Genomic DNA, 27,567 nt, shown 5'->3' on the forward strand with positions numbered 1-27,567 from the left:
TATTTTGGCAAAGGAGAAATGCTCACTAAAAGGGATGTAAAGACATTTGTGCAATTTGTTTTTAGAGAAATAAGCTTTTTGTGCTTATGGAACATTTCTGGGATTTTTTTTATTTCAGCTCATGAACCATGGGACCAACACTTTACATGTTGCGTTTATATTTTGGTTCAGTATAAATAGGATATCTATCATGTTTAGTGAGTCTTGATGAAATGTGCAGTCCATTCTGCAGGTGGACATGTATATACAATAGTGCCACCTAGAGAGAGACTCATAAAATGGCATGACGGTTTGATCTTCACAACCTCCTACAGTAGGTATATATAACCTCCTCATTTTATAGGTATACCATACAAAGATCAAACGAGCAGACAGACAACATAACAAAAGGTACACGCTTAGAAAAAAAAGGTGCTATCTAGAACCTAAAATTGTTTTTTGGCTGTCCCCATAGGAGAACCCTTTAAAGAACCCTTTTTGGTTCCAGGTAGAACCCTTTTGGTTCCAGGTAGAACCCGTTTGGGTTCCATGTAAAGCCCTTTCCACAGAGGGTTCTACATGGAACCCAAAAGAGTTCTACCTGGAACCAAAAATAGTTCTACCTGGAACCAAAAATAGTTCTACCTGGAACCAAAAAGGGTTCTCCTATGGGGACAGCCGAAGAATCCTTTTGAGACCCTTTTTTCTAAGTGTACAGACACAAATAGACAACACACACACATTGAACATACCATATAAGCGCTCTGTTTAATATGGATTTAACTCCTTCAATAATCTAAATACAAATGAATAAACAGGATTGTTTTTTACATTTACATCTTAAAAAGTGTTAGGAAATAAAAATGATTGAAATGGAATTGGATGATTGAGGTGTAATGTCATACAATGGCCACTGTGAGGCGCTGGTCTCTTGGACAGAGGGGGCAGCAACCCTCACTCTCAGGTTCTGAGGCTATTAGTAAAAGATGCCTTAGTCATTAGGCTCAATGAAGGATATCATACTAGTATAAGATGAGTGTACATTTGAAACAGACAATATTATCCCTAACACAGGGAACGTTTACCATAAAACAAATATAATCTAAATACAATATTGCCTATAACTCAAACAGGCTCATAATATACATATTCATACAATGATACAGTACATATGTTCACAAATACAATCTTGCACACACAATGTAAATAGACATAATAACACACACGCTACAGCACATCGTACTACTACAGAGAGAACTCTTTCCACTTCAATTGCTCTGTGTGCAGTGTGGACATGAAATAGACCAGGCACATCATCATCTCCAAGTGATCACTTCACAGAGAACAGATAGAGGAACAGTCAGGACAGACAGACCACTGGGATGATCAGGGACAAGTGGGGAGAGAGGAACAGTCAGGACAGACAGACCACTGGGATGATCAGGGACAAGTGGGGAGAGAGGAACAGTCAGGAGGACAATGGAAACCATGAAGAGACAAAGAGAGGTGCTTGGCCATAAATGAAGAGGGGGTGGGTATGATGGGGGTGGGGGGTAACAGTTGATAATGATGTCAGTGACATGGGGCCTGGTATAAATCATAAAGCAGGGGCTGCAGGTGATGTCTCTTTACCCCCGTTACAGTCACATGGTGCCAGCCACTGAGTCTGTTCACATGCTGATGTCATCCAGACGTCTGTCAGTCTGTCAGACCTGTCCTTTAGTCTGCAGGTGGATCCAGTCTGTGAACTTGGTGACCTGTGTGTAGACTCCAGGGCGGTTCTGCCGAGCGCACCCCTCCCCCCAGCTCACGATCCCTGCAAGGAACCACCGCCGACCCCTCTCTAGACACACCAGAGGACCCCCTGAGTCACCCTAAACACACACACACATGTGCAAACACAGACAGACACATAAACATGAAAACACAAAGATAAAACTCATAAAAACACATGCAGAGGCACATTAACACACACAATGACAAAACAAACACACACACACACACTCAGAAACCCCTCCTCACCTGACAGGCGTCCACTCCTCCCTGCAGGTTGCCAGCACACAGCATCCTGGGAGTGACAGCGTCATCATAGAGCTTGTTACAGTTGTTCCTGTTGATGATCTTAACTGTGGCCTCCTGCAGCAGAGACGCCAGCTCACCTGGAACAAACACAGGAACTCAGTAACACTTCGTTTTATATAGCTAGTTCTATTAGAGTTAGTATTTACCTGGTATTTACTAAGAAATTATGTGCAAACACCTGGAACTCGACAGAAAATTATTTATAGAATGTTTTATGAATAGTAACTAGCTGACAAATCATACAAGGATTCCAAAGAGATCATTTTGGACATATTTTCTGTTTTCTGGCAGGTATCAAACATCAGCTGTTATCCTTGGGCAGCACTTACCATCCTCCATCAGGACCCCCCAGCCCGTGACGTGGCAGCTGGTCCCGGTGGTGAAGGCGTGTGAGGAGGCGGGGACACAGACGGGCTGTACCAAGTCATTGAAGTAGACAGGGGTGCTGAGCTCCAGCAGGGCGATGTCGTAGTCAGAGGTGAACTGGTCGTACTGGGAGTGAAGGATGATACGACGGATCTGTCTGGTGGCTGCAGCATTACTGCCCGTGTTCATCACACGCATTCCCATGTAGGCACGCCACGACCGCGCATCAGAGTACCTAAACACACAGCCAGGCAGGGACACACATGGAAGTACACAGGCACACACAAATCATTATTACAGTAATGATGATGATGATGATGATGATAAGGACTATGATAATGATGAGGACTATGATGATGATAAGGACTATGATAATGATGAAGACTATGATGATGATGATGACTATGATGATGATAAGGACTATGATGATGATGATGATGATATAAGGACTATGATGATGATGATGATGATGATGATGATAAGGACTATGATAATGATGAGGACTATGATGATGATGATGATGATAAGGACTATGATGATGATGATGATGACGAGGAAACTAATGAACACAACAATACTGACTATAATAACAAAGAATCTCACTTTATGGCTTCAGAGTCCTGGAAGCAGTGTGCAGCAGAGATGAGCCAGCGGCTGGTGACCAGGGTCGCTCCACAGACATGACCATAACGCTCCATCTGCAGACTGACCTGCCACGGCCATGCCCCCGTCCCCGCGTCAGATCCGCCCACTATCTTAGCACGCTTCCTGGGCCGGGTGCCACAACCTGGGGGGAAAGTGTTATAACTGGTATATGTAGATTCATACGTGTGTTATAACTGGTGTATGTAGGTTCGTATGTGTGTTATAACTGGTGTATGTAGGTTCATACGTGTGTTATAACTGGTGTATGTAAGTTCATACGTGTGTTATAACTGGTGTATGTAGGTTCATACGTGTGTTATAACTGGTATATGTAGGTTCATACGTGTGTTATAACTGTGTATGTAGGTTCATACGTGTGTTATAACTGGTATATGTAGGTTCATACGTGTGTTATAACTGGTGTATGTAGGTTCATACGTTTGTTATAACTGGTATATGTAGGTTCATACGTGTGTTATAACTGGTGTATGTAGGTTCATACGTGTGTTATAACTGGTATATGTAGGTTCATACGTGTGTTATAACTGTGTATGTAGGTTCATACGTGTGTTATAACTGGTGTATGTAGGTTCATACGTTTGTTATAACTGGTATATGTAGGTTCATACGTGTGTTATAACTGGTGTATGTAGGTTCATACGTGTGTTATAACTGGTGTATGTAGGTTCATACGTTTGTTATAACTGGTATATGTAGGTTCATACGTGTGTTATAACTGGTGTATGTAGGTTCATACGTGTGTTATAACTGGTATATGTAGGTTCATACGTGTGTTATAACTGTGTATGTAGGTTCATACGTGTGTTATAACTGGTGTATGTAGGTTCATACGTTTGTTATAACTGGTATATGTAGGTTCATACGTGTGTTATAAGTGGTAATGAGTCTCACCGCAGCGCGTCTCGTCTGATCCATCAGAACAGTCTTTGACTCCGTCACACTCAGGGTTGATCTTATTCACACACTTCCCATTGGCACACTTATAGGAGGATGGGGAGCAGCCCTTATGGACTGGACACACAGAAATAGAGGGAGGGGGGGAAAAACAGAGAAAGAGAGAGGGATTGAGGATTAGATGAAGAGAAACAAAGAAAGATGCAGACGGATGGAAGGACGGACGGACCGATTGACAGATGGACGGACTCACATGCTCTAGTGCAGTTGATCTCATCACTGCGGTCCTTGCAGTCTATGACTCCGTCACAGACTGAGGACTTCGACACACACACCTTGTTGGAGCACATGTGGTAGCATTGACCTGCTGGGGGGCCAACAGAGTGAACACCTGGCCTGGAGCATAAACACACATGCAAATACAACCACCACACACACATAAACACACCCTGACCCAGCAATGGGGAGAGGGGCCGTCCTTACCACAGACCAGTCCTCTATGCAGCTGGCATAATGAAAACAAGTAGAAAATGGACTCATACAATCTTATGATGAACAAAATATGCAATGATGTTTCTAAGCATTTTATAAGCAGATCTCTAGATAGCGTGTTATTGTGTGGTCCAGGCGTGTGTGTATGGTACTCACCACAGTCAGCCTCCTCGCTGCTATCTCCACATTTACTCTGACTGTTACACTGGCTGCTGTGAGGCCGGCACTGACCGTTCCCACAATACACCTCACCTGGACGACAGGTCGCTACACACAACACAACATATTGGCTTTGGTTTGAAGACATACAGTACTTATTACACAGACAGATCACTTATGGTGATCACTGTCAATGAAACATTAACAATCTTCAACATCTTCGTCATCCTTACTGTATGCATGTATGTGAGGAGTTAGAGTGTTGAGGATAACATACTTACAGCATTTAGCCTCGTCCCGTCCGTCTGAACAGTCTCTGACTCCGTCACACACCTTCCTGAGAGGAACACACCTCCCATCCCCACAGCGGAACTGACGAGGACACGCTGGAGAGAGAGAGGGGGATGAGAGAGGAAGAGATGAAAGAAAGAGAGACCGCCTACTACAGTAGCTCTGTACGAGTGAAAACCTGGAATCTACAGGTCTGTCTCAGTGTGCATGGTAGAGTTGAGTATTTAGATTGCAACTCTAAGCTAATCTAAGTAAATCTGTATAGGCTAGTGTAAAGGACGTCACACTGCTTGCTCAGCGAGTACCACTTCCTCCTGATTCCACCGAGGCTCAAACCCAGGACCTCTGCCTTGCTAGCACACGTGACCGCCCTCCTGAAGCGTCTTACCAGTCGGCACCACTGAAAAGTTAACTATTTGGCGGCGCAAGTGGCAACACTTCAGTCTGAGGAGTAAGTTTCACATCCCCATGTGCTACACTAGCTGTGTTACTGGTGTGTGGTAGAGGTGTGTGGTAGAGGTGTGGTAGAGGTGTGTGATATAGGTGTGAGGTAGAGGTGTGGTAGAGTTGAGGTAGAGGTGTGTGGTAGAGGTGTGTGATATAGGTGTGAGGTAGAGGTATGGTAGAGTTGAGGTAGTGTGAGGTAGAGGTGTGGTAGAGTTGAGGTAGAGGTGTGAGGTAGAGGTATGGTAGAGTTGAGGTAGAGGTGTGTGGTAGAGGTGTGTGATATAGGGGTGTGGTAGAGGTATGAGGTGGAGGTGTAGTAGAGGTGTGAGGTAGAGGTGTGTGAGACATACTGCTCTCAGGGGAGAAGGCTCTGTAGAGAAGGTAGAAGCCCTTGTGAGTGACAGACTCGTCAGAGTGGAAGTGGAGAGAGACAGGAGAGGAGTACATCTTCTTTCTGCTGCTGTCAGTCATGGGGTTACACAGCCTGAGACAACACACACCACAGTTAATATAACACACACACACTCACATCCATAACAGTTAATATATCACACATAGACTGCAAACACACATTCACTGTGCAGTATGTCATCAGTACTGCTACAACGGCAACACTTACTTGACCCCTCCAATGTCCAGCCAGTCTTTCTCACAGCCGTCCGAAGACGAAGAGTCCTGGATGTCCAACGTCACGATCGTCATGGAGATTAGGTATCCAGGCAACGGCGCCTGAAAGAGACACCCGAGAGAAGCAGTGGTTCAGATGCAGGAATGTGGAGCAGACCTACTGTCAACACACACACACACTGTGGGTGTTGTGTGTGTGAAGTCCCCTGGGGTGTGAGCTCACCCGTATGGTCCAGCTGCAGTCCAGGTTGGGGGGGTAGTGGGCAGGGTAGTAGGGAGAGAACAGAGAGCCGTTCCAGGAGGACAGAGACCCTCCACAACCTACAGGGGACGACATTGACACAGACCATGCATCAACAGGAGTCTATTGGACAGCTGTAATAGACAAGTTATTACATTAGACATGTAAGAAGACCTATTGTAAATATTGAATAGGATAACACAGACGGTATCTTGGTGACTTGTGTTTGCTCCTATAGCCAAGGCTTTAGCTCATTGGACTATCATGGTCTTGAGTCTAGAATGTCTGTTGCAGAGATATAATATAGAAAGAAAGAATGAATGTCGCACACTCTAAATATGCTCCCAATAATTTAATGTACAACCAACGTTTCGGCAAGCAGTGCCTTCCCCATGGTTGTAGTGTGTGGTAATAGCAAAGATTTTTATAACTAAACCAAGATAGACCACAGCCTATCGTTTCAAAAAGGAACAAATTAGTCATAGTGGGCAGAACAAGCAAGGAGGTGGGCAGAGCCGAGCACGAGCCAGCGAGATCCTATTGGCACGTTCTAGCATACATTTGCATATTTACGTTAGGGAACGCCTACTCTGTGAAGTGCTCATGTGCAATAACTAAAAGTGCCTTTGCACTCTTCTAAACGATGCCATATTTTGAAACTTTGGCAAAGTCTACAAAACTTAGTCCACTCTGTCCGTAACAGATTGTAGTTTTGGGAACAGAAAACTGTATTGAGATCAAACGTGTCATTGATGACAGAATTCGCAGAATGTCGGCCAAATCTTCTCCCACTGCCGGCCACTAAATGCTTCACATTTATACATCCGGTGAAATATCTGTCTCATTGTTCTATCTGTGGTAATAGTGTGTCTGACCTGCTTTGGGGATGGCCTGGAAGTAGGCCTTGAAGATGGCTCCATCTCTCTGTCTGCTGAAGGAGAAGGTGACCAGCATCACGTTACCAGACGACGTCAGCTTCATTACAGGAGATGAGCCAGACATTGGCTGACCACACCACCTGGAATAGACAGACAGAAATGTCACAATACATACAGGTACACATACATAGGCAGGCGCTCTTCTCCCGCTGACTCCATAGCGGGTGGGTGATTCTGTGATGAGTGTGATAGAAGGAGTCAGGCGCAGGAGGGGAATCACCGAATGCAGAGTTTATTCCGTCGTACACAAATAGCGCTGGATAGTGACAAACGAAACAGGCACAGGGGAAAATCTACCCTGGCAATACAAGGTAACGGTAGCTCCAACAATAACAGGCACAGGGGAAATATCTACCCCGGCAATAACAATGTACGAGTAGCTTCACCGAGCTACACAACTCTCACAAATAAACAATCACCCACAAGGACAAGGGGGGCAGAGGGAACACTTATACACGGACTAATGAGGGGATAAGAACCAGGTGTGTGTGATTGACAAGACAAGACAAATGGAATGATGAATAATGGAGCGGCAGTGGCTATTAAGCCGGTGACGACGAACGCCGAAGCCTGCCCGAACAAGGAGGGGAGGCAGCCTTGGCGGAAGTCGTGACACATACTTTGGTCAGATATACTTGGATGTGTAGTGTCAGCATTTGTTGCTGGCATGTCATGCCTAAATTTGCTAATCTTGCCAATGAAAAAATAATTAAAGTAGTTGGCAATATCAGTCGGTTTTGTAATGAATGAGCCATCTGATTCAATGAATGATGGAGCTGAGTTTGCATTCTTTCCCAAAATGTCATTGAAGGTGCTCCAAAGCTTTTTACTATCATTCTTTATGTCTTTTATATTTGTTTCATAGTGTAGTTTCTTATTTTATTCAGTTTAGTCACATGATTTCTCAATTTGCAGTACGTTTGCCAATCGGTTGTGCAGCCAGATTATTTGCCATTCCTTTTGCCTCATCCCTCTCAACCACACAATTTTTCAATTCCTCATCAATCCACAGGGATTTAACAGTTTTTACAGTCTTTTTCTTAATGGGTGCATGCTTATTAGTAACTGGGATAAGCAATTTCATAAATGTGTCAAATGTAACGTCTGTTTGCTCCTCATTACATACCACGGACCAACAAATATTCTTTACATCAACAGCATTTAAAAAAATGTCATAAACCATGTTTCTTAAGCTACATATGTTAACGCGGGCTATTTTGAGCACTTTTCTGGGATGCTTGCTTGTTTTCATTGCTTTACTGGGAAGCTTAGCAGAAGCAGATATTCTCATGTTATTTATGTTAGTGCAGGGTGAGCTGCACACAGTGGACTTCCTACTAGGACACACTGCCTCAGTGCTAACAGCATAAATCTGGTTCATAGACACATGATTGCTGCATACAATAGCTGTAGGATCAGCAGAGGCATTCAGGGCGGTTAGAGGGACATCAATTAAGTTACTTACATTGTGTGTACCAATGCCCCTGGTATAATGTACATTTGCTAAAGCATTATGATGACTCAGTGGCACAATGGTAGGGATTAACTGAGCTGGGCTTGGGTTATTGATAAGTCGTTGTCTCAATGCAGCCTTATAATGCTGTGAAAGGATCCAGGAACCTAAATGATTTGGGTGGATCCCATCCTCCTTATAAAACGTGTTTTGTTTCCAAAAGCTATCGAAATTGTCAACAAAAGTTACACCCATTGAGCTGCAATAAACATATAGCCAGTTGTGAAGAGAAATAATCTTGCTAAAGCATTCAATGCCACGATTCAGAGAGGGCACAGGGCCAGATATGATGTGTCTTTTATTAGTGTCTAGCAGAGAGTCAATCAGCTCTTTGAAATCCAGTTTCAACTGTTCAGAGCTGCCCTTCATAATGTCATTAAAACCCACATGGACTACGATAGAATCGATGTCCATGTCCTGGCGTAGTATATTCGGGAACAGCTTAGTAATGTCATTTACTCGAGCTCCGGAATTGGACATTGTTTTTGCACCAGGAACAGTCACATTTTTTACCATGTAGCTGCCCAAAATCACAGCTGGCGAGAAGGACAAGGAAATCTGCCCACTCCCACGCTTCACAGGATGGTGCAGGCGTCCGACAGATAGAGAAGCCCCGCTCGATTCAGAGCAGGGATGGAAGGTTGCCGACGTCGACTTCAAAATCGTAGGGGAAGGAGTAGGAGTATTCACAGCGGCCGTAGACACAGGTACCCCCAGCGACGAAGGTGCAGGAAGATCAGGGCGGTGAAACTATTTGTTGTTTGTATCCGCTCCGGGCCTCTCTTTGGGAGTGTAGGCTGCTTTTCGGCAGGCCGCTGTCTTCAGCTTCCATGGCTCGTGACATGCGACCATCGTTGATTGCCATGCTCCTCTTGCTGTGCTCCTTCGACTCCGCTATCAGATGGGGGAAGAGAGGCAGGAGATGGCTCCCCTGGCGATTGAACTCCGGGCAACACCGGCCAGTCAGATAACAACAAACGACAAGACGGAGATGCATCCAACATGCACGAACGCCGTCCAGCCACCGGCGTAGAAAAGGTAAACAGCCACTCTGCGTTTTACCAAGTTTCTTATGTAGGCTGGCTACCTGCGTGATCAAGGAAGCTACCTCAAGCCTATAATCCTCGGCAAGCAAACAATTGCCGCATTGGAACTCTGAGTGATTTGTCCTGAAACAAAGAGTAGTAGATACAGCTCCTACAGCGCTGGAACTGTTCATTTACTTCTCCAGACAAAGAGGGCTCCATTGGAAACCTCATCTGGGACTAACTTCGTTAGCTTGCTGGCTAATGTTAGCAGCTTAGCTAGGTTAGCGGCTCTTTCAAGCAGACTTTAACCTGTCAGTTAAGCAGGATTCCGGGACAAGAAATAGCGGTCCTAGCTGTTAAAAGCTAACCGTGTTGCGGAGTCCATGCAAAAACAAGTTTGTTATTTATGTTTAACAAAGATTGGTTATGTTTTAGTTAAAATAACAAGTGTTCAGCTGCGCACTATCATCAGATGGTTAACGAGTGTGAGTCAGATGACAGAGTTGTGATGATGGTATGGGATTCCATACCATCATCACAGGTAGTGTATCTCCTACCTGGCGATGATCTTGTTCTGTAGTGGCAACAGGAAGTCGTAGGCAGACAGTTTGTGGGCGGAGCAGCTTCCGGGTGTGGCTCCGTGCAGGTTGAGGATGACCAGACGCACCACATGACCCGACGGGACACGAAGGCGCCACTGGTAGTATGGCTTCTTGGGACTCACCAAGCTCAGGGTACGGTTGTTACCATACTTAGCATAGAGGTCAAAGGACATCGCTAGGGGGAGGGAAAGATCGGTGGGAGTGTGGGGTTGGCATCACCAAGGTTGTGGGTTCATACTTTATAGGTCATACCTGGAAGTGTCTTTGGGTGAAGTGTCTGCGAAGTGACCATACCTGTATGTTTATGTTCTAAGAAAGGCAATGATTCCTCACCTTGGAATCCTAGCTGCCACTTGCCGCTCTGTAGAGAGTTCTGCAGGGAGTTGGGGTTCTTGATTTTATCTGCCTTGTCGTCTGAATCATAGTCATCAGAGTCTAAACCTGCACAGAAATACATACAATATGGTAGTAACAGAATGGAGTTTTAAATGGCATGAGAAGCAAGAATATACAATAAACTAAAGGATTCTGGGAGCTGTAGTCCACAGACAGAGAGACTGTGAGAGAGAGAGGAAGACAGAGAAATAGAGACAGAGAGACAGAGAGGGAGAGAAACAGAGAAAGAAAGAGAGAGATAGAGAGAGGCAGACCTGGCTCTCAAGAGAAGACAGGCGATGTGCACACTGCCCACAAAATGAGGTGGAAACTGAGCTGCACTTCCTAACTTCCTGCCAAATGTATGACCATATTAGAGACAAATACTTCCCTCAAATTACACAGAACCACAGAGAATTCAAAAACAAATCCAATTTGAATAAACTCCCATAGCTATTGGGTGAAATACCACAGTGTGCAATCACAGCAGCAAGATTTCTGACCTGTTGCCACAAGAAAAGGGCAACCAGTGAAGAACAAACACCATTGTAAATACAACCTATATTTATGTTTATTTATTTTCCTTTTTGTACTTTAACTATTTGCACATCATTATAACACTGTATATAGACATAATATAACATTTGAGAGAGAGAGAGAGAGAGAGAGAGAGAGAGAGAAGTTACAGTACCCAGCAGGTTGAGTGATTCGTCGTCTCTCTCCATGTAGTAGTGCTTCTCGTTGTGGCTGTACAGCAGCTTATTGGTGCCAGGGAGACGGCGCTGTACGCGCTCCGGACTCCACCGCTGGATCTCCATGGCAACGCCCCCAGGGCCCGAGAACTTACTCCAGTAGAACACGTTCAGTCCATCTGCTCCTTCACTGTCAACACACACACACACACACACACACACGGAACCAAACACCGTTACCAAGGGACTACATTATTAACAGTGATTTTCTGGTTTCATGTGTGGTTCTCCACATACAGGGCTCACCTGAAGGCAGTAATTCCTGAGCGTAGGTAGTAGGCGCTCCAGGGAGAGGATTCATAAAGCTCTGAGAACTGATCACAACATTGTTATAACGCCATCCCAACGTTGAGAAAAGCACCCAGTGGAAAAGAGAGAGAAACAAAACAAACAATGGGATAAACTTTTAATTGAGGAGATTTTCCACTGAATGTGATGTCACAGAGTGACATCACAGCACCAAGACTGAGGTCACAACTCTGTGTGTGCGTATGGGAGTGTTTTTGAGTATGTCTGTGTATATGTGACACCAGCGCACCTGGCAGAACCTGCAACTTGAGAACAAAAGCCCTGTTATTTCTTGTGTGTGTGTGTGTGTGTGTGTGTGTGTGTGTGTGTGCACGCCCATGTGTATGTCTGTGTGCATGTGCATGTGTGTGTGTGTGCATGTGTTTGTGTGGATGTGTGCGTGTGTGTCTGTGTTCGTCTGTGCGCATTTGTGTGTGTGACTGGTTTTGTGGAGCACAGAGCTCCATTGTCTCCATACATCCCAGTCAGCCATGTAGAGGTAATGTATATCCTTGGTGGTATGGGTCTGTGGCCCCAGGTTTAATCAACAGAGACCAGCACAGCCAAATTACAGCAATTACTGCAGACCTATTAGGACCATATATATGAACCTTTCTCTGTCTAACGAGCGTCTCCATCTATTCTCTTTCAATGCTTTTCACTCTCTCCTTATACTATCTCTTTGAATCCTGATCCCTTCCTCTCAATCAGTCTCAGCCGTTTCCCTCTCTCTCTCTGTCTCCACCGCTGCCCCTAAATCCATCTCCTTCCTCACCCTGTCTCAACCTGATCTCTCTCTCTCTCTCTCTCTCTCTCTCTCTCTCTCTCTCACTCTCTCTCTCTCTCTCTCTCTCTCCTCATCCCTCACCTCCCCTTCATCTCTTACTCTATCACCCCTCCCCTCCCCAAAATTAACAGTAAACATTACACTCACAAAGGTTCCAAAAGCATAAAGACATTTGAAATGTCATATTATGTCTATATACAGTTTTGTAACGATATGCAAATAGTTAAAGTACAAAAGGGAAAATAAATAAACATAAATATGGGTTGTATTTACAGTGGTGTTTGTTCTTGACTGGTTGCCCTTTTCTTGTGGCAACAGGTCACAAATTGCACACAGTGATTGCACACAGTGGTATTTCACCCAATAGATATGGGAGTTTATCAAAATTGGATTTGTTTTCAAATTCTTTGTGGTTCTGTGTAATCTGAGGGAAATATGATTCTCTAATATGGTCATACATTTGGCAGGAAGTTAGGAAGTGCTGCTCAGTTTCCACCTCATTTTGTGGGCAGTGTGCACATAGCCTGTCTTCTCTTGAGAGCCAGGTCTGCCTATGGCGGCCTTTCTCAATAGCAAGGCTATGCTCACTGAGTCTGTCAAAGCTTTCCTTAATTTTGGGTCAGTCACAGTGGTCAGGTATTCTGCCACGGTGTACTCTCTATTTAGGGCCAAATAGCATTCTAGTTTGCACAGTTTTTTTGTTAATTCTTTCCAATGTGTCAAGTAATTATCCTTTTGTTTTCTCATGATTTGGTTGGGTCTAATTGTGTTGCTGTCCTGCCTGGGGCTCTGTCGGGTCTGTTTGTGTTTGTGAACAGAGCCCCAGGACCAGCTTGCTTAGGGGACTCTTCTCCAGGTTCATCTCTCTGTAGGTGATGGCTTGTTATGGAAGGTTTGGGAATCGATTCCTTTTAGGTGGTTGTAGAATTTACCAGCTCTTTTCTGGATTTTGATAAATAGCGGGTATCTGCATGCATTATTTGGTGTTTTACATTGTACACAGAGGATATTTTTGCAGAATTCTGCATGCAGAGTCTCAATTTGGTGTTTGTCCCATTTTGTGAATTCTTGGTTGGTGAGCGGACCTCAGACCTCACAACCATAAAGGGCAATGGGTTCTATAACTGTTTCAAGTATTTTTAGCCAGATCCTAATTGGTATGTTGAATTTTACATTCCTTTTGATGGCATAGAAGGCCCTTCTTGCCTTGTCTCTCAGATCGTTCACAGCTTTGTGGAAGTTACGTGTGGCGCTCATGTTTAGGTCGAGGTATGTATAGTTTGTTGTGTGCTCTAGGGAAACGGTGTCTAGATGGAATTTGTATTTGTGGTCCTGGCAACTGGACCTTTTTTTGAACACCATTATTTTTGTCTAACTGAGATTTACTGTCAGGGCCCAGGTCTGACAGAATCTGTGCAGAAGATCTAGGTGCTGCTGTAGGCCCTCCTTGGTTGGGGACACAAGCACCAGATCATCAGCAAACAGTAGACATTTAACTTCAGATTCTAGTAGGGTGAGGCCGGGTGCTGCAGACTGTTCTAGTAACCTCGCCAATTCATTTATATATATTTTGAAGAGGGTGGGGCTTAAGCTGTATCCCTGTCTCACTCCACGGCCCTGTGGAAAGAAATGTGTGTGTTTTTTGCCAATTTGAACTGCACACTTGTTGTTTGTGTACATGGATTTTATAATATCGTACGTTTTTCCCACAACACCACTTTCCATCAATTTGTATAGCAGACCCTCATGCTAAATTGAGTCAAAAAAAATTTAAATCAACAAAGCAGGAGAAGACTTTGTTTTGGTTTGTTTGTCTTTCTCTCTCTTTCTCTCTCCAATTCAAATAACCTTATTGGCATGGGAAACATATGTTTACATTGCCAAAGCAAATGGAATAGACAATAAACAAAAGGGAAATAAACAAGGGAAACATTATTAAACATTACACTCACAAATGTTTTAAAAGAGTATAGACATTTAAAATGTTATATTATTGGCTATTAGTGTTGTAACAATGTGTAAGTAGTTGCAGTATGAAAGGGAAAATAAATAAACAGATAAATATAGGTTGTATTGTCGTGTCTGAAGGTCTATTGATTTTGCTGACATTTGCAAATGGTGTAATAGATTAACTTTACTCTGCTTTGCTGAAGCATCTGGAAAGCATTGCTACATAGGCTTCTTGGAATAGAGGACATTTGGAGATATGTGAAGGCCAGGGATTGGTTTATCTAAAATCACCCATCTTATGTTACATAGGATAAATACCATGTTTGAACAAAGGACGGGGGAAACAACATATTAACAGATTGGGCCGTTGTTCTCCAGATATCTGCAGATGTCTGTAAATTGATACTGTGATCTTTGATACAATAAACATTTATAATCAAAGTACAGTGTAAGCGGACTTCTTATCATCACAGCATAATTAGCAACATATTTTTAGATACCACAGAATGGCGACGAGGAACCTTTGGGACGTGCTGAGTCTCTCCAGTGTTCCATTCATGGGCTACGAAGTGACTCCTGCTCAAGACGCCGGCTCATAAGGTGAGATTTCTCACAATTTTGTGCGCTGGTCGGTTCGCTTGCTTATGTGGGTGTGTGCGCTGGAGAGATGTACCGTTTAAAAGACTTATGTGTGCAATTTGCTGTTATTTGCTGTGGGATGAGAGTCCGTTCTAAATTTCTTAATTTGTTTGCGTTGGGAACAACGCAAACGGGGGAGTGTCTATAGGAATTGTTAACGCTGGGCACACCGATATTTGGCTTGAATAAAATTAAAAGGAGTGTCCAGGAATAACATGAAGGAATAAGGCCAGGAAATAAGGAAAAAGTATACTTTTAGGACGTCGCTGATTTAAGGAAGCCCTCAAACGAGGCGATCATTAAGATGGGCCATAAATCCTAGGAGAGTCACTAGGTTGACTTTCAGGTCAGTTCTGGGAACTGTGAGTTTGTGGAAGATACATTCAATTGCACGTTACCTCTCGGAATATAGTTGACGAAGTATATGTTCGAAGTAATCTCTCATTGAATATCTGCAACTCGAGGTAGCACAAATTTAGGAAGGAACAATGAGAAATAAGGAGCGACGGTAGCATGCTTAGTGTATTGTATGAACGGATGCATTCTTGTTTGAATTGTGTGTGTGTGAGAGGAAGAGAGCCTATGCGTGTGTGTGTGTACATGGAGAGGTCTCTGCTGTGTTCCAGCTGTGTGTCGACTAAGGCTATGACAACAGGGGTTTTAGTTTTTTGTAAGGAAATATGTAAGTTAAAGTTAAAATCTTATGAGTCTCCGTTTGTGAGAACGTTAATAATTGTTAACTATATATGAGCCACCTGTAAGGACGTTAAGGTTAAAAATCTTAGAAGTCTCTATAAAAAGAGAACGTTTACTAACTATTAGAAAATCATGAGCCTACAGGGAGGAGTTTTTAAGAGTGTATAGATATGTTTTGTAATGGATAAGAAAATAACTATAAATCTGCAGATTAGGATAAGTGAAGTTAAGAAACTTCAAAGTAGGATTTGTGTTCTATGTTTTGTGTTGGTTTGTGAGCTCTGTTAAGTGTTACTGTTTGTCTGTTGGGGGAAAGAACGGAGGTAAAGTTGGTCTGTCTACTTTCTGTTGTTTAGCTGGGAGAGAGCTCCTTACACTCTGAAATCGCACTGGTGAATGAACTACGCATGCGTGAGATTTTATGAGTTTAGAGTTACGTAGAGCAAATATGCCACTCCCCTGCCTGCACTGAGCTGCTGGGAGACGCAGACTCAGAGCAGACAGAGAAGAAGGGGGAGATTTAGACACTAATAGAGCAGTCTGTTTGTTAAATCGGCTGTTGTTTAACGACGAAACTATTTGATTGAGACCTATTGAATTGATAAACTAGAGATATGTTGATGGATTAAAAATCAATAAAATAAACTGTTATTGCGCTATTTATAATATTCCTGAGTTAAGCTGTTTGCTTATTTCTTAGCGTGAATGTGAACATAGGTATGCATAAAATACTAAATTGTTGTCTGTTTCCTTTGTTCTTCTGTCATGTGAGAGACGAGAAGGAGGAGACAGAGAGAGAGAGTACATCAAGTGACAGGGTGTGCTGCAACGGATCAAGTCAAATTAAGGCCAGTACTGTTCTATCCACAAAACCTACTTTCCCTTACAGGATATAATAGATACATTGTGTATGCATAGAATATTTCATGTTGTGACCATTTCACAGGAACTTGGCAACAGGCTGATGAATTGATGTAATTGATAATTGCACATTGGTTAAGGGCTGGTTAAGGGCTGTAAGAAAGCATTTCACTGTAATGTCTGCACCTGTTGTATTCGGCGCATGTGACCAATAAAATTTGATTTGATTTGATTTGATTTTATGAATGAGTTGTTTTGATTAGAGTTGTGTTGGAAATCCAGCACTGACATTATTCTGTAAAATTCAAGTACTTGGGTGCGTATTAAGCAATGGGTTTGTGAGTGCTGTAGTGTTGCTGGATTACAGGTCTTTATTTTTTGGATTGCTCTAAGGTGACTACTTTCATTTACTTTCCTGATTGGATGTGGTAAGATTGCCACTAATCAATAATTTAGTAAAATAAAATAAAATAAAATGAATAGATAAGTAAATTGATGAATAAATAAATAAATAAATTATTTTGGGGAAGAAAAAAAAAAGAGGGAACTATAAGCTACATAGTCTAAAATAATAAAATAATTCACAATAAAGGAATATAAAAGAGTTGTTACAAGGGGGGAAAAGGACATAAAAACTATGAAAGTAATTACTCCTGTTGATGTAGTAGAAAATAGTAAACCTTTAGTTAATGGTATTGCAAGGTTATCTGGAAAAGGGAATAAACGTTGACCTGACATTGAACAACCATGGCTAGTGGAAGGGATTCTTAACCCTGACGTCATCAACATGATGAAAGTGCTTGAATAATAGAGAGAGGAAAAGCAGAAACGACCATAAAGATGAATCAAAACTCCAAAAGTAGGAAGAAAACGAGATGTCTGGAAACTAAGGGTGGAGTGAGGTTCAGGAGGATGGAACTTGAAGATGATGATGATGATGATCAGAGTGATTCAGAAGAGATCATGGGTGGATATGACCCTGTGATCAGACAGAGGTTGGCCAGAGCGGAAAGAAGGGGTGATGGAAGTTGGAAGAAGAAGAATACAAGAGATTCGAGTTCTGATGAAAGTTAAGATGGAGACAGCGATGAAGATTTGGAGATTAAAGGTGCTTCATATTCAAGAGGATTTTATCCTACAATGACTAGCACAGAAGAAATAGAAAGAGATATAGACCGATGCGTATCATGCCTGGATAAAGCGAATAATTTAGAAGAAGTAAGAGAACTGGAAGAACAACTCAAGAAGCGGAAGATACAGAAGAAAAAACTGCTGAGAAAAGGATCCCAAGAATTGGAGAAGAAGTATACATTGAGGCCAAGGAAAGAGGGCACCAGTAAGAAGATGATGCCAGTGATCATTCGAGGACAAAACCTAGAATATAAGCCTTTGCAGAATACCGATATGTCAGATATACTTGAGAAGCTGCCTACTCTTCAAGATGGAGCATATCCTTGGATTTCAAAGTTGGAAGAAATTACGGTGGGAACACAGTCTGCCATAGGAGACGTTAAGAGACTTTTGGCTAATCTCCTTGGGATTCCAGGTATGGAAGAAATGTTTCAGAGAGCTGGACTTCATCGATATGTGGTGAATGATCCTGAATTGTTGGCTGCAAGTAGAAATCGGCTGTGGAGAGCACTGAAAGATACGTTTCCAACAAATGTGCATCCTGACAACATTCTGATTGACCCACTAGGACAACAAGAAAATCAGAGAGCCTATGTGTCAAGAGTTCATCAAGTGTGGAGAAATATTACCGGAAATGATCCAGATATGAGTCAAATTGAGCAGTCAATTTTGAGAGCTAATCTACAGATGGGACTGCCCTCACCAGTAAGGAGCAAACTGGCAGAGGTGGTTGGACTTGGAAGCATGACAAAAGGTGTCTATACAGATCATATAGCCCATCAAGTGGATCTGTACCGGAAAAAGGAACACAACCAGAAAGAACAGGACCAAGAAACTCTCCGAAAACTCAATCAAATACAACTGGTGGAGAACAAGAAGGAGAAGAAACAAGCTTTGGTTATGCAGAATCCGTGTGCACCAAATCAACAATCACTGCCACAGCTTCAACCGAACCAGTTCCAACCGCAATTGTACCAGCCACCAATAACGGTACCAGTTGTTTCATATCCACAGCCAGTTTCTGGACAGAGACAGAATTGAAGAGGAAGAGGACGAGAAGGCTTAGGAAGAGGAAGAGGAGGAAGATTTAAGCCATACTTCCAGCAATCTTCAGAAGTGTGTTATAATTGTGGACAGGTTGGTCACTTTGCCCGTGAGTGTAATGGGCCAGGAGGAAACACCAGAGGGAATTTCAGAGGAAGATACAGGGGCCAGTCAAGATCATCTGGAGGACAGGTGAACCCCTATAGGGGCCTGGAGCAAGGATTCTAGGGGTGCCCAGAAGATCCGAAAGGGGGGTGTCAGCTGGTAGCATCAGGACCGGAAAAATAAGTGATGGCGGGTAGCGGAGCTGCTTTTACCTGTGTTCGGCCTGAAGATGCTACACATCTCCCTATGTCCAATCAACTAATTAGGACAATCGGATTTGAGGGAGTAAAACAGCTGATTCCTCTTACGGAACCAATTGAGCTCTGCTATAAAAATCAGAAAATTACAATACCCATACTGGTATCAGAACATACACCTATTGCATTGTTGGGAAGAGATGCATTGTGTAAGTTGTACAATAAGATGTACACCAGACGGCTGTCTGGTAGAAGTGCCAAAGGAAAAGGTTTACCAATTGTTGATGATGACAGAGATGGATTCGTCTTCAGTATTCTGGATTGGAAATCTCAGTGAAGATTTTTTGGAGCGAGACCTCCTTGGAAGAATCAGTATCCATTGAAAGATGAAGCAATCCAAGGGATTGAACCATAAATTGAAGGACTTTCAAAAGCAGGTGTTTTGAAGACAATGAAAAAATCCTTAGAGTAGCAATCAATTGTTGTTTTGGGAGAAACCATGAGGGGTTGATAGTAGCGCCTCTAGACCTATTAGGTCTGATGATTTAGGAAGCTATGGGTTAGCTAATGTTGCAAGGGGGAGATTAGGAGAAAGATTATAAAGGAGTAGGGTTTTTGGGCACCATATTTGCTTTAACAGGTTGACTATGTCATAGGCAGGTGCATAATCTGTCTGAAAAATAATGTTTGCAGGGGTGTGACTGTTATTCCTGGTTACATTCCTACACCAAGAGGTGCATAAGATGTCCAACTAAGCTAAAGGATGCTCAGTCGGTTGCAAAGTTTTTGTGTAAAGAAGTCATAAGCAGGTGGGGATTTCCCGATTTAATATCCTCAGAACATGGGAAAGAGTTTTGTGGATAAATCAGTGAAATGGTTTTAGAAAAATTTGGGGGGAAAAAAGTCTGACAAAAAAGTTATGAAAACTAGGGTTGAAATAACTCTAGGAAATGTTGAATATCTGATTGTGGGATAATTATATTATTGTGATATTTAGTATTTTCTTATGAATCAAAGGGGGGAAATGGAATGTGATTCATCTTATATATCATTTTATATATCATTTTTATATTATTGTTGATATTGATGTTTTAATTTGCATGTGTTGTTTTGCAAAAGATACTGGTTGGTGTTTTATTTTCTTCCAGAAGTATATGGGGATGTGTAGAGTGGGATTCAAATACTCAAACATGGACAATATGAATGGACTGGAGGAAGTGGAACAAGGAAGGTGTGGAAATGTTCAGATTCCATCATCAACGTTTTATTGGATGTCGACACTGCTGAGGAGATGAAGTGTAGTGGACTACATTCCAGTGTCTGCAATGATATATAGACATATTTGCATGTGTAATACATAATTTGTGTCATATTCTTTCTGTATTAATTTTTGAAGAATTATGTTTTCTGTTGTTGGGTACATGTGGGGACCTCAGATGTTTTTGTTTTTTCGTTGAAGCTTAGGGATATTGGGTCTAGGCAGGGACAGAGAGAATCCACAGGAGGGTCCGATGGGTCGACCAGCCTGAATGTGGACATTTTTTATTGTATTTTGTTTTCTGAGGCTTTCATGTGTATTCAATTGCATCATAGCTTAAAATGCATTGATAAAGATTTATAAATTGATCTGGAGTACTTAGGTGGTCGCCTGGGGCAGAGGGGCCGTGAGAGAATTTTCCTGTCTTGATTGATTGATGGATATTTGGAATGAAAGCTGCCAGACAGGTTTTTCGCTCTTACACTCCATAACAATTTATTTACACCCCATACAAAAATGTGTCTATATAAACATGTGTTTACTCTCCATAAATTTTGGTTTATTGCTAAAGTTACTCAAGAACAAAAATTGTTATTTGTCATAATCCTATTCTTTTTGTTTTCGAGACTTAATTAGTCTCGAAAGGGGGAAATATGTAGTGTCTGAAGGTCTATTGATTTTGCTGACATTTGCAAATGGTGTAATAGATTAACTTTACTCTGCTTTGCTGAAGCATCTGGAAAGCATTGCTACATAGGCTTCTTGGAATAGAGGACATTTGGAGATATGTGGAGGCCAGGGATTGGTTTATCTAAAACCACCCATCTTATGTTACATAGGATAAATACCATGTTTGAACAAAGGACGGGGGAAACAACATATTAACAGATTGGGCTGTTGTTCTCCAGATATCTGCAGATGTCTGTAAATTGATACTGTGATCTTTGATACAATAAACCTTTATAATCAAAGTACAGTGTAAGCAGACTTCTTATCATCACAGCATGATCAGCATCGTTGTCTCGGACACCACAATATTTACAATGTTGTTTGTGCTAAACTGGTTGCCCTTTTCTCATGACTTGATCAATGTTTGATTTGTTTTCAAATTCTTTGTGGGTGTGTGTGATCCGTGGGAAATATGTCTCTCTAATGTGGTCATACATTTGGCAGGATGTTAGGAAGTGTAGCTCAGTTCTCTCTCTCTCTCTCTCTCTCTCTCTCTCTCTCTCTCTCTCTCTCTCTCTCTCTCTCTCTCTCTCTCTCTCTCTCTCTCTCTCTCTCTCTCTCTCTCTCTCTCTCTCTCTCTCTCTCTCTCTCTCTTTCTCTGTGTGTGTGTGGTGTGGAGGTAGTGAGACACAGAGTGACTGATTGTGTGAAAGCCAGATAGACAATGTTTTTATTGAGGGCCTGCTCTTCCTCTCACTCCAGCTACTTGGGTCCTGCTGTTCTCACAAACGCTGGGCTTGTCCTCGCTGCTGAAAAGGGCCTGGTCCCTAGGGTCCTCAGACCTTAGCGCCGCAGGACTCACACACACAGACCTGGGCTCCTGTTACACACCCGCTTTACATTTAACACTGAGACACAGAGAAGGAGGGGTAGAGAGGGAGGAAGGGATTTGGAGGAGAGAGATGGGGGAGAGAAGCTGGGTGCTTATATTTGTCCTATTTCACACATGTACAAGGGGAGAGCGAGATCAGAGAGAATGAGAGAGGGGAGAGAGAGACCAGCAGCCTTCAGGAGTAGAATTAGTACCACTACATTCTTTAAAATGCCAAATAGATGCATATCATTCAGGAGTATGCTCGAAAATGACACAGGGAGGGAGGTAGCGTTCTAGAAACACTAGGGTTCTAGACTTGCTATGTTCTAATCTAGAGTGATATTCTGAAGTGAGACAGGAGATTAAAGACACAGAGTGTACAAAACATTAGGAACACCTGCTCTTTCCAGGTGAAAGCTATGATCCCTTATTGATGTCACTTTTTAAATCCACTTCAATCGGTGTAGATGAACGGGAGGAGACAGGTTAAAGAAGGATTTGTAAGCCTTGAGGCAATTGAGACATGGATTGTGTATGTGTGCCATTCAGAGGGCGAATGGGCAAGACAAAAGATTTAAGTGCCTTTGAACGGAGTATGGTAGTAGATGCCAGGCGCACCGGTTTGAGTGTGTCAAGAACTGCAACACTCAACAGTTTCCCATTTGTATCAAGAATCGTCACTACCCAAAGGACATCCGGCCAACTTGACACAACTATAGGAAGCATTGGAGTCGACATGGGCCAGCATCCCTGTGGAACGCTTTCGACACCTTGTAGTCCATGCCCTGACGAATTGAAGCTGTTCTGAGGGCAAAAGGGTGTGCAACTCAATATTAGGAAGGTGTTCCTAATGTTTTGTACACTCAGTGTATATATGAGAGAGAGAGAGAGAGAGAGAGAGAGAGAGAGAGAGAGGAGAGAGAACGAGAGAAGCATTATCTCAGAGCATCACTGGACAAGAACAGGGCAGGACAGGGCAGGACAGGGCAGGGCAGGAAAAGACAGGACAGGACAGATAGACCATAACACTTACATAACTGCTTAGAGCCTGAGCCTGGAGGCGGAACTGTGGAGAGGCGGGGTCAGTCAGGTCCAATGAGAAGCTCATGTTGGGAAACTCCACACTGCCACCAAGGTAGAACACTGAAGGGGGTGGAGCTTGAAGGCAAACACATTATTGTTATGCTTTTTAGCCAGTAGTTCTGAAAGTAGCGCTCACGAGCCAAAAATGGTCCCCGAAAATTGCATACTACATTACATATGTGCAGATATAGGCACCACGTCATTGCTCTCTCTCTCGCTCTGCTGTGGGTGCATCATGTGCCTCTTGCTAGCTGTCACTTATATGGTGAGGGGTTCGAAGCTCATTGGTTGAACTCAAATTGCTAGGTGGCTAGCCCACCTGGGGGAAGATGTGAGGAAAATGGCGCAGCACCGCTTCCAGATAAACAGTTGCTTTCAAACTAAGGATTTCATGGCTAATTGAGGTAAGACAGTAATTCTGCTCATAGTTTATGCACGTATGAACTACACATTGACACATCCAGCCCAAAGTGGGAGGTTAAAAAATACTTTGTAGTCGCCAGTGGTGTAAAGTACTTAAGTAAAAATACTTTCAAGTACTACTTAAGTAGTGTTTTTGAGTATCTGTACTCTACTTTATTATTTATATTTTTGCCAACTTTTACTCCACTACATTCCTAAAGAAAATAATGTACTTTTTACTCCATACATTTTCCCTGACACCCAAAAGTACTCATTACATTTTGACAGGAAAATGGTCCAATTCATTCACTTATCAAGAGAACATCCCTGGTAATCCCTATTGCCTCTGATCTTGCGGACTCACTAAACACAAATGCTTCGTTTATAAAGGATGTTTGAGTGTTGGCACGTGTCTCTGGCTATCTGTAAATAAATAAAAACTGAAAATTGCGCCGTCTGGTTTGCTTAATATAAGGAATTTGAAATGATTTATACTTTCACTTTTGATACTTAAGTATATTTTAGCAATTCCATTTACTTTGATACTTAAGTATATTTAAAACCAAATACTTTTAGACTTTTACTCAAGTAGTATTTTACTGGGTGACTTTCACTTTTACTTTAGTCATTTTCTATTAAGGTATCTTTACTTTTACTCAAGTATGACAATTGAGTACTTTTTCCACCACTGGTAGTCGCCAAAGTCCGGAGCATATTTTGAATTAATTGAAGCATTGTTTCTAAGACAATTTATAAAAAAGGGAGGGCTTGTGTCGAAGCCCGGAGTCTGCACAAACACACACACACACGTTTCCAAACAGGTGGCGCTGCTTACTTACATGTAAAGAAATGGAGACTCAGTGCAATGGCGGCAGTGAAGGGCAGGAGGGGTAGGACCCCCAGAGCCCACCTTCTCCATCCCCCACAGACAGTTCCTCTGCCTCCCTGGTCACCCTGGCCTCCCTGGTCCCCCTGGTCCTTCCAGTCGCTCTGAGCCTTGGATTCCGTGGAGGGGCTAAGTGACTGGGTGGGCTCTGTAATGACCCCCTATATCAGAGACAAACCTACTTCACTTACTCACATCACAACACCCCCGCACCCCTCTCTCTTTGTGTGTGAGTAGGCCTCTCTCTTTGTGTGCGAGTAGGCTATGTCTGTATGGTCTCTCTCTCTGTCTCTCTCTCACATTCCCTCTCCCTCTCCCTCTCTGTTTTAGCATATTTAGCTTCTGCCAGTCCCCAACCACCGAATGTGCTGGTTTTCAGGGGAAATGGAAAGAGAACCCATGAAATGACTTCCTCTTTTGGACATGAATAACAAGGTGACACCAAAGATTATGGATATACTGACAAGATACTTGTCTCTCCGCCCTAACAATGGGAGTCGTTGTCCACAAAGCGGCACGGCGGGCTGTCTAACTACCGCCTATCCTTTCTTTGGATTGGTGGATACATCTCATTATTTTAATACTTTTTTGAATATTAGTTGAGGGTTGTTGACGTCAACCGCCTGTATTCAATGGATTGAGACGCTATGCTACTAGCCTCATGCCATGAATATGCATAGCTGTCTCGAGATAACTCCGATATGAAGTGTTTTTTCTCATAGTTGCAGGGATGTCATATTAGTACACTCGTAACAACCTAAGCATTACGAAACTTATATTAAATCAAATAAACCTCTGTAGCAAATAAGCCATATATTTTTCGACACTCTCTCACAGTGGAGGTGTCATAATACCCATAAAACCTAGCGGTCAAACAGGGAAATGGTTCCAATCATTTTTCCACCATTCCTTTTTCCCATAGGGAATTTTAGAAACACTTCAAATAAGGGCTGTGTTTCGTGTAGGCTTACCCTGGCGTGACATTTTGATAACCATGTAAATCCCTCTCCGACAAGAGAGGAATGGTACTCTATAGACTTCCATACAAAAACTCCTTGCTTGGTTGGTATAAAAACAAAAAAACGCCACCTGCAGGAAGGAGACAGATTTTCCGCTGAGTTGGGCCTCTCTTTACCTCTTCTTCTCTGGCGACACTCCATCTTAACTCCTCCTCCACATTTACTGGATCGGTTGAACAATGCAGAAGAGAACCTCCACCGACAGTTTTTTTTTCAGTATGTAGGGGATCTAGTTTCAGGCATTTATTTTAGGCCTGCTACATTAGGTTACAGCATATTCAAGTGGGGGGGGGGTCAGCATTACAAAGGTTTAACAGGCCACGTAGTCAATCATTTAAAAAAAGGTATTAAAAAGGTCATTTATCCAACATGTAGGCCTACCCCGTACCCACCTTTCCATTCCACTATGTAGCCTACTGTTTGCTTAGCGCAGTAGGATAAACACTAAACATAGGACTAAATCAAGTTACCCAGAGCGACAACAGCAGCGAACCGTCCTTTGTTTCTGAAGGAATTTAAGTAAAAGATTTGGCGTCTTGGCAGGATTCCCCGAGGGAGCACACAAAGCGTGGCTCCAGGGGTCGGCTTTCCCACGGCCTTGTGCAGCAGTGTCAGCACTCAATCAAGCGGTGCCCTCTGACAGACATTCATGAGAGTGAGAACCAGATATCCCTAGAGACTGATTTTACAATTAAGATGAACCAGAACTAAGGGGAAGTTGGTGACCTACTCAAATCCATTACCGGTGAGCCAGCACATCCAATTATAACAGCACATCCAATTGAAACGATTTATAACAGCTTAAAGTAGGCCTAATATGATGAAAAGTAAATTGATAAAAAGTTATACCTGAAAAGAATGTTGCTTTGATTGTGCAGCCTGAACAGCATCCCTTTGTCTCCCCCTGTCTTTGCGGACAGGGTGAAAAGTGCGGTGAGTGCTGAAGCCATCTCTCTTACCTGTGCAGGTGAACCAACAGCAGAACAATGTCCATATCCCGAGATGCTGTAAACCTCACAAGTTCTGCTTTTAGGGAAAGTCCTCATGGCACTGTCCCGTTTGGCTCCGTGGCGGCGATATGCAACGATACCCCAGGCATAAAAATGACAGAGAGAGGAGACCCTTTTTGCGACCCTAAAGCTCCTTTGAAAAAGCGCAGAAACCGGACCTGAGCGGGTCGGATGCGGCGGGAGCATTCACTCACTCACTCCCCCGTATACCTTTGCGGGCAGGTGTCACACGGAGCCCCAGAATGCAGTGCGGCACAATGGGACCACTATGAAAGAGTACAATCCACACAACCATCCGTGCGACAGAAATTGTGGGCAAACTTGCTCCCTCGCGTGCACGGCCTGGCCGGACAAAAGAATGTTTGATGGCACTGTGTGTAAGGTATTACAAAAATGGAATCTTGGCTGCCATGTCCGTGGGTGTTGCATAGGGCACTGTGGGGTGGGGTGGGGTGGGGGGCTGGTCCAACTCGAGGTGTCATAAAATAATGCACCCCCCCCCCACCCTATAAATATTTTACACACCCTCCCCACTCATAAAATGTACAAAAAATAATTATTACCACCACAAATAATAACTGTAGCAACTCTGTGTTTATGTGGATGTCACGATCGTTGGGTACAGAGGACCAAGGCGCAGCGTGGAAGGTGAACATATTTTATTAATTTGAATGATAACACGAACAAAAACGATAACGTGACGTCCAAAGGTGCAAAACACAAACCTATACAGGAACAAGATCCCACAAACACTGTGGGAAAACTGGCTGCTTAAGTATGGTTCCCAATCAGAGACAACAAGCAACTGCTGATACACGTTGCCTCTGATTGAGAACCACACTGGCCAACATAGAAATACTAAACTAGAATGAAAAACAAATGAAAACTCACACCCTGGCTCAACATACTAGAGTCCCCAGAGCCAGGGCGTGACAGTGGATGTCACTTCTTGACCACTTCAGCATGGTTTTGTGGGACAGTCGATGCCACGCAGGGCTGGCCAGAAGGTTGAGGGTTCGCCGACCACAAAAGAGGAGCTCACTCTCCCTGTCTGTTTCATTACTTCACAATCAGAGCGGTTTGCAGACAATAATCAGCTAGGGGGAAATCCGATTTAACATTCTGATGCCATATTTAGAATTATATAAAATATATGCAATGAATTTTCCACCAACAGGTTTCTGTGTCAATGCACAACACACAACCAATAAGCAAT

The 27,567-nt window shown here is 43.0% G+C and overlaps 1 protein-coding gene across 1 annotated transcript; it reads right to left on the bottom strand.

Moving 5' to 3' along the window:
* Positions 1-721: 721 nt before the first annotated feature.
* On the bottom strand, positions 722-26,506 carry LOC121549529 (suppressor of tumorigenicity 14 protein). The gene is made up of 19 exons (XM_041861324.2): positions 26,301-26,506; positions 24,276-24,483; positions 22,985-23,109; positions 11,699-11,766; positions 11,392-11,582; positions 10,659-10,766; positions 10,281-10,500; positions 7,120-7,262; positions 6,227-6,324; positions 5,996-6,105; positions 5,727-5,860; positions 4,920-5,024; positions 4,636-4,746; positions 4,241-4,354; positions 3,985-4,104; positions 3,031-3,214; positions 2,391-2,662; positions 2,002-2,138; positions 722-1,853 (listed from the first exon to the last, which is right to left on the bottom strand). Exons 1-19 carry the CDS (start codon positions 26,385-26,387, stop codon positions 1,686-1,688), a joined length of 2,703 nt encoding a protein of 900 aa, XP_041717258.1. The 5' UTR covers positions 26,388-26,506; the 3' UTR covers positions 722-1,685.
* Positions 26,507-27,567: the final 1,061 nt, after the last annotated feature.

The sequence above is a fragment of the Coregonus clupeaformis genome, chromosome 34, assembly GCF_020615455.1.
Source record: "Coregonus clupeaformis isolate EN_2021a chromosome 34, ASM2061545v1, whole genome shotgun sequence".
NCBI lineage: Eukaryota > Metazoa > Chordata > Actinopteri > Salmoniformes > Salmonidae > Coregonus > Coregonus clupeaformis.

Excerpts from the sequence above, each read along its gene's own strand:
- LOC121549529 (XM_041861324.2), bottom strand. The coding sequence starts at position 26,387 with ATGAGGACTTTCCCTAAAAGCAGAACTTGTGAGGTTTACAGCATCTCG. Across the intron at positions 11,767-22,984 it reads CTCAGGCTCTAAGCAGTTAT|TTCTCAGAGCTTTATGAATC; the intron begins GTAAGTGTTATG and ends TGTTGTGATCAG. Across the intron at positions 7,263-10,280 it reads CAGAACAAGATCATCGCCAG|GTGGTGTGGTCAGCCAATGT; the intron begins GTAGGAGATACA and ends TGTCTATTCCAG.